The following is a 13468-nucleotide window of genomic DNA, read 5'->3' as shown; positions in this document are numbered from 1 at the left end:
TAACAAAATGATGCCACATCATTTGATAGAAATGAAAATGATCACCCTATAGAGGGGGGAAATCAAAGACACCCCAAAAATGAAAGTGAAAAAATGATGCAGCACACTGGTCCATTTAGCTAAAATGTCATTGTAGCAACTCAAAATGATTCTCAGTAGTTTGTGTGGCCCCCACGTGCTTGTACGCATGCCTGACAACGTGGGGGCATGCTCCTAATGAGACTACGGATGGTGTCCTGGGGGATCTCCTCCCAGATCTGGACCAGGGCATCACTGCGGTACCTGGACGCATGGAGGAGATTCCAGAAGACAGGTAGTTACTCCAGGAGAGCTGGACAGGGCCGTAGAAGGTCCTTCAACCCTCAGCAGGATCATATCTGCTCCTTTGTGCAAGGAGGAACAGGATGAGCACTGCCAGAGCCCTACAAAATGACCTCCAGCAGGCCACTGGTGTGAATGTTTCTGACCAAACAATCACAAACAGGCCCCATGAGGGTGGCCTGAGGGCCCGACGTCCTGTAGTGGGCCCTGTGCTCACTGCCCAGCACCGTAGAGCTCGACTGGCATTTGCCATAGACCACCAGAATTGGCAACTACACCACTGGTGCCCTGTGCTCTTCCCTGATGAGAGCAAGTTCAACCTGAGCACATGCGACAGACGTGAAAGGGTCTGGAGATGCCGTGGAGAACGTTATGCTGCCTGCAACATCATTCAGCATGACCGGTTTGGTGGTGGGTCAGTGATGGTCGGGGGAGGCATATCCCGGGAAGGACGCACAGACCTCTACAGGTTAGATAACGGCACCCTGACTGCTATTAGGTATCGGGATGAAATCCTTGGACCCATTGTCAGAACCTACGCTGGTGCAGTGGGACCTGGGTTCCTCCTGGTCCACGACAATGCCCGACCTCATGTGGCTAGTGTATGCAGGTAGTTCCTGGAGGATGAAGGAATTGATACCATTGACTGGCCCCCACGTTCACCTGACCTAAACCCAATAGAACACCTCTGGGACATTGTGTTTAGGTCCATCCGGCGCCTCCAGGTTGCTCCTCAGACTGTCCAGGAGCTCATGGATGCCCTGGTCCAGATCTGGGAGGAGATCCCCCAGGACACCATCCGTAGTCTCATTAGGAGCATGCCCCCACGTTGTCAGGCATGCGTACAAGCACGTGGGGGCCACACAAACTACTGAGAATCATTTTGAGTTGCTACAATGACATTTTAGCCAAATGGACCAGTGTGCTGCATCATTTTTTCACTTTCATTTTTGGGGTGTCTTTGATTTCCCCCCTCTATAGGGTGATCATTTTCATTTCTATCAAATGATGTGGCATCATTTTGTTACTAATACATCACCCACTTATTATCAGGAAACATATTCAACATATGCTGTAAAACATATGCTGTATATACAGTTTATATGTAGATATGTGTGTGTGTATATGCATATGAGTGAAAGCGGGTGCTACAGTACAGTACAGTACAGTACAGTACAGTACAGTACAGTAGATATGCAGTATACCGCTTGAGTGTAAAGCTTGAAGGGAAATGAAGGTGTGTTGTGTTCTTCCAGGCTGAGAAGAAAGACAAGGAGAAGCAGGTTGGTGTTTGCTTTGTACCTTACTAGTCCTCCTCCTCCTCCTCCTCCTCCTCGTCTGGTTCTAGTGAGCACATCAAGGCGAGTTGTTTGTTGCGTCGCGTCTGAAACGTTTGCTCTCTTGTCTTTATGCTAAGGTGGACGTCAGCGGCAGGCAGGTGGGTGCTGGGGAGGGAGCCAGGCGGAGCTCCTCGTACACCAAAGCATGATTTACACAATGTGTGACTTTAGCATCCAAACATGGCCTCCCTGGTCATGCATGTCATCTTCATCACGTCATTTGGAGATGGTGATGATGATGACAATAAGCCCATATAGAAATATTATCTTCATGAATGCTTCCTTCTGCTAGCGTGTCCACAATGGACGACAGTCAGCTTTGTCTTCATTGTGCCACTCTTCTCATCACTGTAGCAACACCAAACCTTCTAGTAGAGTCTGTGTGGGTGCGTGTGTGTGTGTGTGTGTGTGTGGGTGTGTGTGTGTGTGTGTGTGTGTGTGTGGGTGCGTGTGTGTGTGTGAGTGTGTGTGTGGGTGCGTGTGTGTGGGTGTGGGTGTGCACGTCCCTGCACGTTGAGCTCTTGTCAGGGTCAGATGTTTCAATCATGTTTTTGTTATTGTTGTGTTTTTTCTCTTTTCTTTCTATCACTTCTTGAAGACTGAAGCTACAGTCACTTCAAACAAGGTGTGTGTCATCTCCTGTGTGTGTGTGTGTGTGTGTGTGTGTGTGTGTGTGTGTGGTTATTTCCAAAGTGTGCACATGAGGAAGTACTGGCTGAGCAAACACACACTCTTTCTTGTCATTCAAAGATACGACACAAAAGTGAGCGCAGCCCTCACATTTCATCAACAGTACATTTACTGTACTTGAGAGTAGTCAGTGTACAGCTTGTGTAGCTGTATGGATTTACTACGCACTGTAAATGAGTCAACACGCGGCCATTATTGTGTATATCTGGCAACACAAGGGAGCAGCAAGATACAGTAATTGTGTCCTGCCTGCAGTGTTGGTAGTGTGCACGAGTGCTGCCGGCACCAGCAAGCTGCAGTTTCTTGAGAGTAAGATGAATTCCAACATGTGCTGCGACATTCTGAATTGGAATTTATAGTTCCCCTAAAATGAACCGTAGCTCTCCGGTGCCAGCAGCACTCGACACAGCCACCACCATCTTCAGAATGTCACAGTACACGTTGGAAATAATTTTCCCCAAAAGCGAACCGCAGCCCCCCAGTGCCTGGCAGCACTCGTACATCCCGAGATTGCGATGCAGCCACCATCAAGGAAGTGATTCTTCAGAAACACTTCACAGTAAATGTTGTTATTCATTTAAAATGCACTAGAGCTCCTTTGTGCCTGCAGCACTTGTGCATCCCAAGACCACCATCAAGGGAACGAGTCTTCACAATGTTACAGTACACACTGGAATTCATTTTCACCCAAAATTAACCGCAGCTCCTCAGTACAGGCAACACTCGTGCATCCCAGGGTTATGGCGCAGCCACCATCAGGGGAGGGAGTTTTCAGAATGTCACAGTATGTGTTGGAATTCTTTTTAAATGAACCGTAGCTCCCCGGTGCCGGCAGCACTTGTGTATCCCAAGACCATGACACAGCCACCGTCAAGGAAGTGAATCCTCAGAATGTCACAGTACATCCATCCATCCATTTTCTATACCGCATGCTGGAGCCTATCCCAGCTGACAGGCGGGGTACACCCTGGACTGGTGTCCAGCCAATGGCAGGGCACATATAGACAAACACTCACATTCATACCTATGGACCATTTAGAGTCTCCAATGAAGCTAACATGCATGTTTTTGGAATGTGGGAGGAAACCGGAGTACCCGGAGAACCCCCCCCCCACACACACACACACGGGGAGAACATGCAAACTCACACAGAAATACCCAAGGGAGAATCCAACCCAGGTCTTCCCATCTCCAGACTGTTCCTGTGTTGCCAACATGCTAACCACTAGACCACCGTGCGGCCCTGTCACAGTAAATGTTGGAAATAATTTTCCCCAAAAGTGAACCGAAGGCATCCCACGACCTTGACACTATCACCAACACAGAATAAATTTTTCACAAAAATGAACCATAGCTCCCCGGTGCCGGCAGCACTCGTGCATGCTACCACCACCGTGCTTGACTGTAGGCAAGACACATTATCTTGCTACTCACTTGTGTTGCCAGGTAGTTACATCTATACCGCTATCCAAGCTGTACACAGACTACTCTAAAGTATACACACGTGCACAGGAAGTGGCGTTTCCTTTGGCTCCTCCCACTGCAGTGTTGTTCATTTTAATAGCAGCAGGGACGGAGACGGTGAGGCTGGTTTGTCCCATCAAAGTCAGGCTGTGTGCAGGTCCAATCGAAGCTTCTGGCTGCGATCCAAACGTCTTCCATCCACTAATAAGGCATGATGATGATGATGATGATGATGATGATGATGAGGGCCCGCTAGAACGTCAGTTGGACCTGATGACCTGTGGTGGACATACTGTACTGTATGTGCCAGACCCTCCAGAACCCAGCACGAAAAGAACGCTACTGACTTTATCTTAGCATCCTGCTAGCTTTCATCATCACCACCATCATCATCATCATCATCATCATGGGTCCTGATGAAAGGTGTGACATCAGAGGTGTTCAAGATGTCTGGAGTCCAGGTGACATCCTCGCCTCCTCCCTTCGGGTCCTTCCTGGCCAGCTTGAAGGGAGCGTGTCAGGAACTCTGTTGATTTAGAACGCTATGCTAGCCAAGGTGCTGCACCTCCAACACCTCTGAGACGCCAAGATGCGCATGATGACACGCTGTCATCACCTCCTTCACCTTCCGTCTTTCCGTGTGTGCGTGTGCGTGTTGCAGATGGACACGGAGGCCGCTGACATCCTGAACGAGCTGCAGGTGAAGCTGAACGGCGTCATGGACAACTTCAGTGGTGTCTTCGCCAAGAGGTCAACACACACACACTGGCACACACTATACAGCGTATATCTATGTGGATACACACACACACACTGGCACACACTATACAGCGTATATCTATGTGGATACACACACACACACTGGCACACACTGTACAGCGTATATCTATGTGGATACACACACTGGCACACACTGTACAGCGTATATCTATGTGGATACACACACACACACTGGCACACACTATACAGCGTATATCTATGTGGATACACACACACACACTGGCACACACTATACAGCGTATATCTATGTGGATACACACACACACACTGGCACACACTATACAGCGTATATCTATGTGGATACACACACACAGGCACACACTATACAGCGTATATCTATGTGGATACACACACACACACTGGCACACACTGTACAGCGTATATCTATGTGGATACACACACACTGGCACACACTGTACAGCATATATCTATGTGGATACACACACACAGGCACACACTATACAGCGTATATCTATGTGGATACACACACACACACTGGCACACACTATACAGCGTATATCTATGTGGATACACACACACACACTGGCACACACTGTACAGCGTATATCTATGTGGATACACACACACTGGCACACACTGTACAGCATATATCTATGTGGATACACACACACAGGCACACACTATACAGCGTATATCTATGTGGATACACACACACAGGCACACACTATACAGCGTATATCTATGTGGATACACACACACAGGCACACACTATACAGCGTATATCTATGTGGATACACACACACACACTGGCACACACTGTACAGCGTATATCTATGTGGATACACACACACTGGCACACACTGTACAGCGTATATCTATGTGGATACACACACACACACAGGCACACACTGTACAGCGTATATCTATGTGGATACACACACACACACAGGCACACACTGTACAGCGTATATCTATGTGGATACACACACACAGGCACACACTATACAGCGTATATCTATGTGGATACACACACACACACAGGCACACACTATACAGCGTATATCTATGTGGATACACACACACACAGGCACACACTATACAGCGTATATCTATGTGGATACACAGACACACAGGCACACACTGTACAGTGTATATCTATGTGGATGCAGTCCAGCCCTGCTTCCCAGCATGCCTTGCGGGTTCCACATGCGTCTGAAATACTTTCCCATCTTCAGTTGAAAGAATGAATGTTCCTTTTTAAGCATCAACTGTTAATTCAAACCAACTTTTTGTTTGCATGAATGATACCTTCCGCTTTTCATGATCCACTCTTGGTGAATATTTCATTGAAATAATACAATAAAAAACCCAAATAAATCAATTCCACTTGTGAAAATAATGCATGCATGATACGTCTGTGTAGGCTCTCAGTCGTACAGGAGTTGTCCATCAAGGAAAAGGCTTCTTGAGACATCATCTGTACTTCTGTGAAGAAGGTGTCGGACGTTTCGCTCCTCATCCGAAGAGCGTCGTCAGCGAACTAATAAGTGCTGGTAGCTTAGGCCTTAAATACAGTAAGAGTGGGCGGAATTGGTGTGCCAACACCCTCCTCCTATTGGTTCCTTACACTAAGCCTGGGCGGAGTAGTGGTATAATCCTATCCTGTTATTAAACACATCGTAAACAGTAAGGAGGGGGGGAATCAGACCAATAATAAAGAAAATTGGATCAAAAATCTGTCAGACAGAAGCCTCTCAGAGACAGAGAAGGCAGTATTAACCAAGGGTCTCAACTTCTCAGTGACTCCTAAAACGATACCCACAGTAGACTATATCACAGCAGCTGAATCGGCCATCAGGAACAATAACCTTTCTAGAACAGAGGCAGGGGACCTTCGTCTGACAATATCGGCCCTTCTCAGTAGTGCTAAACCACCACCGTCCAATATCACGGTAGGTGAGAGGAACGCATTAGCGGCTCTGCAGAAAGATGAGAGCATCACCATCTTACCAGCTGATAAGGGCAGATGCACAGTGGTTCTCACATTGGACTATGAAGAAAAAATAACAAGTCTAATCAGTGATGCCAACACAGATGAGCAACTTAAAAGGGACCCATCCAGTAGGTATAAGAAAGAATCATAGACTGTCTCCAAAAGTTAGAGAAGGAAGAACTAATTGACAGATAGATGTATCATAGGTTATACCCTGGGGAGGCTACACCATGTATCTATGGCCTTCCAAAAATCCACAAGGAAGGGTTTCCCCTCAGACCCATTGTCTGTAGCATTGACTCTACCACGTACAATGTAGCTAAATATGTAAAAACAGTCTTATCCCCATTGGTAGGCAACACTGATCATCATATAGAGAACACAAAAGGGTTTGTGGCGAGTATCAAAGACCTCAGATTGGAGCCAGAGGAAACTTTGGTGTCTTATGATGTGACTTCACTTTTCACATCTGCCCCCACCTCAGCAGCAGTCTCGGTGGTGAGGAAGAGACTGCTCGAGGACTCAACTCTGCATAGGAGAACAAAACTTAGTGCTGACCACATCTGCCAATTATTGGAAATTTGCCTTAACACCACATATTTTCAGTTTAGAGGGAAATTTTACAGACAAATTCATGGTTGTGCTATGGGCTCACCAGTCTCACCCATAGTGGCGAATCTGTACATGGAAGAGATGGAGAAACAGGCTCTCACATCCTTCTCAGGGACAAAACCAAGGCACTGGTTTAGATACGTGGATGACACCTTTGTCACAATCAAAAAACAAGAAATTCAGTCTTTCACAGATCACATCAATGCGGTGGACACCAATATCAAATTTACTCGCGAGGACGCTAAAGAGAAGCAACTAACCTTCTTAGACTGCAAGGTAATTATAGGAAAGGACAGACAGCTACTTCCAGAGGTCTTTAGAAAGGCCACACACACTGACCAATACCTGCTTTTTGAATCAAACCATCCACTACAACATAAACTAGGGGTTATTAGGACCCTCCAACATAGAGCGGAGCAAATACCAACTAGTGCTGAGGGAAAGAAAAAGGAGACACAACATGTCCAGAGAGCGCTCTCAACCTGTGGGTACCCACGGTGGGCTTTTAACAAATGTCAAAAGAAGAGAGTAGGGAAAGAAACCCAAAAGCCCACAGAAGCAAAAAGGAGAGGAGTGGTAGTCCCTTATGTAGCGGGGGTCTCCGAAAAACTCCAGAGGATCTTATGGCAACACAAAATTCCTACCTATTTCAAACCAGTAAATACCCTGAGACAAAAACTAGTGCATCCTAAAGACAAGGCTCCAATGTGGTCTATTCCATCCACTGTAAAGATGAGGAATGCAAAGAGCACTACATTGGGGAAACTAAGCAAATGCTCCAAAAAAGGCTTTATCAACACCGCAGGGACAATTCTAGTGGTCCTCAATCAGCAGTACATCTACACCTTAAAGCAACCACTCTTTTCAGGACAGCGAGGTAAAGATTTTGGCCAAAGAAAACAGATGGTTTGAAAGAGGAGTAAAGGAAGCTATTTTTGTCAAACAACAGAAGCCATCATTGAATCGGAATGGTGGTTTGAGGTTTAATTTGGACCCTGTGTTCAGCAGGTTACTGAGACCAAAACCCACAGCTCTTAGTCTTGCAAATGAGGTGGAGCCAGGGCCGAGCCAGAACAATAGATGCTAACGAGCCAGTATCAGAGTCGTTCATACCCAACTCAGGGAGCGACACTTCCCTTTTATCGGAGGTGCTAATAGCAGGAGAGGATTAGACCTCAACTCCGCCCAGGCTTAGTGTAAGGAACCAATAGGAGGAGGGTGTTGGCACACCAATTCCGCCCACTCTTACTGTATTTAAGGCCTAGGCTACCAGCACTTATTAGTTCGCTGACGACGCTCTTCGGATGAGGAGCGAAACGTCCGACACCTTCTTCACAGAAGTACAGATGACGTCTCAAGAAGCCTTTCCCTCCATGCATGATACAGTTTTTAAAATAAATAGGATTATTTTTTTAATCAACTAAATAATGAAATTCTACTTTTTTAATGTTTGCATGTCGTACAAATAACTATTAGTTTATTTTAAAAATACATTTCTTTTTCAAAATAAATAAGCTTTTGAACGTTATGTATGCATGTTTTATTGGTATATTGTTTTGAAATATTTTTTAAATAAAATGTCATTTTTAAATTAAAACTATTAAAAGAATTCAATTCAAGGCTTTAACACAGATAATAGAATACTGTACATGCAAATGTTGTGATAAAATAATACATATTGTTGAAATGAATTATGAATTTACTGTAATGTATGCATGTATTACATATACATACTTTAGAAAAGTATTTAAAATATATCATTGTATTTTTATTCAGTTAAATAATTGTAGCATTTTTAGAATGTTTCCTTTTTTATTCTTTTTTTGGCACACACTATACAGCGTATATCTATGTGGATACACACACACACACACAGGCACACACTATACAGCGTATATCTATGTGGATACACACACACACACAGGCACACACTATACAGCGTATATCTATGTGGATACACACACACACACACACTGGCACACACTATACAGCGTATATCTATGTGGATACACACACACACTGGCACACACTATACAGCGTATATCTACGTGGATACACACACACACACTGGCACACACTGTACAGCGTATATCTACGTGGATACACACACACTGGCACACACTATACAGCGTATATCTATGTGGATACACACACACACACTGGCACACACTATACAGCGTGTATCTATGTGGATACACACACACTGGCACACACTGTACAGCGTATATCTATGTGGATACACACACACTGGCACACACTATACAGCGTATATCTATGTGGATACAAACACACAGGCACACACTATACAGCGTATATCTATGTGGATACACACACACACACACTGGCACACACTATACAGCGTATATCTATGTGGATACACACACACACACTGGCACACACTGTACAGCGTATATCTATGTGGATACACACACACTGGCACACACTATACAGCGTATATCTATGTGGATACACACACACACACTGGCACACACTATACAGCGTGTATCTATGTGGATACACACACACTGGCACACACTGTACAGCGTATATCTATGTGGATACACACACACTGGCACACACTATACAGCGTATATCTATGTGGATACAAACACACAGGCACACACTATACAGCGTATATCTATGTGGATACACACACACACACACACTGGCACACACTATACAGCGTATATCTATGTGGATACACACACACACACTGGCACACACTATACAGCGTATATCTATGTGGATACAAACACACACACACTGGCACACACTATACAGCGTATATCTATGTGGATACAAACACACAGGCACACACTATACAGCGTATATCTATGTGGATACACACACACACACACACACTGGCACACACTATACAGCGTATATCTATGTGGATACACACACACACACTGGCACACACTATACAGCGTATATCTATGTGGATACACACACACACACTGGCACACACTATACAGCGTATATCTATGTGGATACACACACACACACACACTGGCACACACTATACAGCGTATATCTATGTGGATACACACACACACACTGGCACACACTGTACAGCGTATATCTATGTGGATACACACACACTGGCACACACTATACAGCGTATATCTATGTGGATACACACACACTGGCACACACTGTACAGCGTGTAGTAATGTGTTTTTCTTAGTTTTTAACAAAAATCTTCATCAAATAAAAAATACATATTGGAATTATTCCTTAAATTCAACCTTTTAAAACACTGAATATATACTGTATGATATATTATGGAGCAAATATCCTTCAAATAGGTTCTATACTGTTCTATACTTCTTCAATCGTTTTCTTCTACCACATCAAATAATTCATTCAGTTGCAAATTAATAAATAAATAAATGTATTTTATATACGTGAAATAACACATGAGGTCTTTACGTTTTTGGGATGATGTTATTTACATTGTGGCGCTGGCAGAGTCGCTGTGGTACGGCGACATCGGTGTTGCACCGTGGGGGGGCGGGCGGGCAGGCGAGCTAGGAGACTGTACACACATTGGGTGTTTCCCCACACATAAACCACTCAAATGTAGTAATATTACAGTAGTAGCAGCAGTAACAGTAGTAGTAGTAGTAGTAGTAGTGGTATAGCAGAAATAGTAGTAGTAGTAGTAGTATTAGTGGTATAGCAGCAGCAGCAGTAGTAGTAGTAGTAGTAGTAGTAGTAGTAGTAGTAGTAGTAGTAGTAGTAGTAGTATAGCAGCAGCAGTAGTAGTAGTAGTAGTAGTAGTAGTAGTATAGCAGTAGTGATGCGCTGGGTGTGTTTGCAGCTTCCAGACGCGCATCAGCGGCTGCATGCGTCACATGGCTGACATCCTCTACCAGATGAAAGGACCCCCCGACCCCAACACGGCCGAGGCAGACGCAGACGTCATGCTGAGACCCCTCATGGAGTTCCTGGACGGGACGTAAGTCTTCCCCCGCACGCCTTCACCTGTTCACTTTCACTCGGGTTGATCGCGTGCGTGCGTGCGTGCGCAGCCTGAGCGTGTTTGCCGACGTGTGTGAGAAGACGGTGCTGAAGAGGATCCTGAAGGACTTGTGGAAGGTCGTCCTGAGCAGCCTGGAGAAGAGCATCGTGTTGCCGCGCAGCAACGACAGCCTGGTAACGCAAAGCACGCCCGCTGTGTGTCACTCTGTGTCACGTCATTCTATGTCCCGTGTGCTTGGCCGTGCAGGGCGCTCAGCTCCTCACTGCCGCCAAAGGGCTGTCCAGCTTGAAGGTGACACGCAACATCACACGGTGACACCCTTTCAATGAGCATGTGACCTCCGACCCCTGACCCCCAGTGTGCTTCCCACCCCCAGGGTGGAGGCGAGGCCAAAACGCTGACGCCCAAACAGTGTGTCGTCGTCGACGCCAGCCTGGAGACCATCAAGGTAGGCCGAGTCACACGACTCCACCGTATCGGTGGATACGGATACGGTATGTGCTCTACTGATACTGTATGTCGATCATACGTGCTCTAGTGATACTGTATGTCGATAATACATCCTCTACAGATACTGTATGTCGATAATACGTGCTGTACAGATACTGTATGTCGATCATACGTGCTGTACAGATACTGTATGTCGATAATACGTCCTCTACTGATACAGTATGTCAATCATACCTGCTGATACAGTATGTCGATAATACGTGCTCTACCGATACTGTATGTCGATCATACCTGCTGATACAGTATGTCGATCATACGTGCTCTACAGATACTGTATGTCTATAATACGTGCTCTACCGATACTGTATGTCGATCGAACGTGCTCTACTGATACTGTATGTTGATAATACGTGCTCTACTGATACTGTATATCGGAGAAATAAACAAATGCTTTCTTTTTCATGGAATGTTTTTTACATTTTAATATATTTTAGGTATATAATAGGTATATAATTTTTTCTCTTTTTATATCTGATCTTTTTCATTTTTTCTCTATTTTCTCAATATTTGCTTAAAATAATAAATTATGTAATTAAAAAAAATGTAATTCTCCTTTTTTTGTATAATGTACGCTTTTATTATCTTTTTTCTTTATTTTTTTAAATAACAAATTTAAATAAGTATTAAATCAAATCTATATGAAAATGTTTTATGTATAATTTTTAAATCAATTATTAATACAATAATAGGTTTTGAGAAAAAATGATTGATTAAATTCAATGTGTATGTATTATTCAGTGTATGCATGTTTTATATATTTTTATGATGTATTTATTAACGTAAATAATAAAATGTATATAGAAATATTGTTTATGTACATATATTTAAAATGAATAATTACATGTAAATGTTTTGAGAAAAATGATTGATTAATTTGCATGTATTCTATACATTTTTCTTCCTTTTTTAATTACAAATAAAATAAAAAATGATCTAAAAATATGTTACAGTAAATATATCACTTTGTAATTATTCATCAAATGTAAACGTTTTGAGAAAAACTATTGATGAATTTCCAAGTATGCATGTGTTATATATTTAAAATGTTAAATAAGTAAATAAAATGCATATAAACATATATGAAACAAAAATTAAATATATATTTTGTAATTAATTCATTTGAAACATTTGGAGAAAAAATAATGTATGCTTGAATTATGCATGTGTGCAAGGAGAATTTATTAAAAATCAAATGTATATAAAAGTTTTCAAATAAATCTCTATTTCTTACATTAGTTATGAATTAAATGTAAACATTTTGAGGAAAAAAGAGATGAACTTCAACTTTCTTGTGTAATATGCTTATGCTATTTTTTAAAATAGTGAATTAAATTATAGAATGCCTTTTTGAATGAATGAAATGAAGTGTAGTTTTTTGTCTGTCAAGGTGACAAGGGTGTCACGTGTCTCCGCTCTGCCGTCATCTTCCGAGTGGGAGGAGTAAGTTGCACGTGAGTTCTTATCGGAGCTGTTGTTTGCTCGCAGCAATATTTCCACGCGGGAGGAAACGGGCTGAAGAAAGCCTTCGTGGAGAAAAGCCCCGAGCTGGCGTCGCTGCGCTACGCGCTCTCGCTTTACTCGCAGAGCACCGACGCCCTCATCAGGACCTTCGTCACCACGCAGCGCTCGCAAGGTCAGCCGTAGAGCCCCGCAGCGCCCCCTGGCCGCTCGGTCGCAGTCTCTCACTCGCCGTGTCTCCTCTTCTCTTGTTCTCTCCCGGCCAACCAGTGCACGGCGGCATGGGCGTCAGGATCACAGCCAATGAGAGGACTCCGCCGGACAGAGGTGAGACTTTGGCCCCGCCCACTACGG

The 13468-nt window shown here is 44.0% G+C and overlaps 1 protein-coding gene across 1 annotated transcript in view; it reads left to right on the top strand.

Moving 5' to 3' along the window:
* Positions 1–13468, top strand: part of LOC129179402 (uncharacterized) — a 107847-nt gene that overhangs the window by 89344 nt on the left and 5035 nt on the right. The window contains exons 32-38 of the mRNA XM_054772605.1: positions 4477–4565; positions 10985–11122; positions 11196–11319; positions 11393–11437; positions 11523–11594; positions 13142–13289; positions 13385–13441. Of these exons, the coding sequence (XP_054628580.1) occupies positions 4477–4565; positions 10985–11122; positions 11196–11319; positions 11393–11437; positions 11523–11594; positions 13142–13289; positions 13385–13441 (673 nt within the window). The remainder of the gene's footprint in view (positions 1–4476; positions 4566–10984; positions 11123–11195; positions 11320–11392; positions 11438–11522; positions 11595–13141; positions 13290–13384; positions 13442–13468) is intronic.

The sequence above is a fragment of the Dunckerocampus dactyliophorus genome, chromosome 4 (assembly GCF_027744805.1).
Source record: "Dunckerocampus dactyliophorus isolate RoL2022-P2 chromosome 4, RoL_Ddac_1.1, whole genome shotgun sequence".
Taxonomy (NCBI): Eukaryota; Metazoa; Chordata; class Actinopteri; order Syngnathiformes; family Syngnathidae; genus Dunckerocampus; species Dunckerocampus dactyliophorus.
This window is presented reverse-complemented; position numbering and strand designations above follow the sequence as displayed.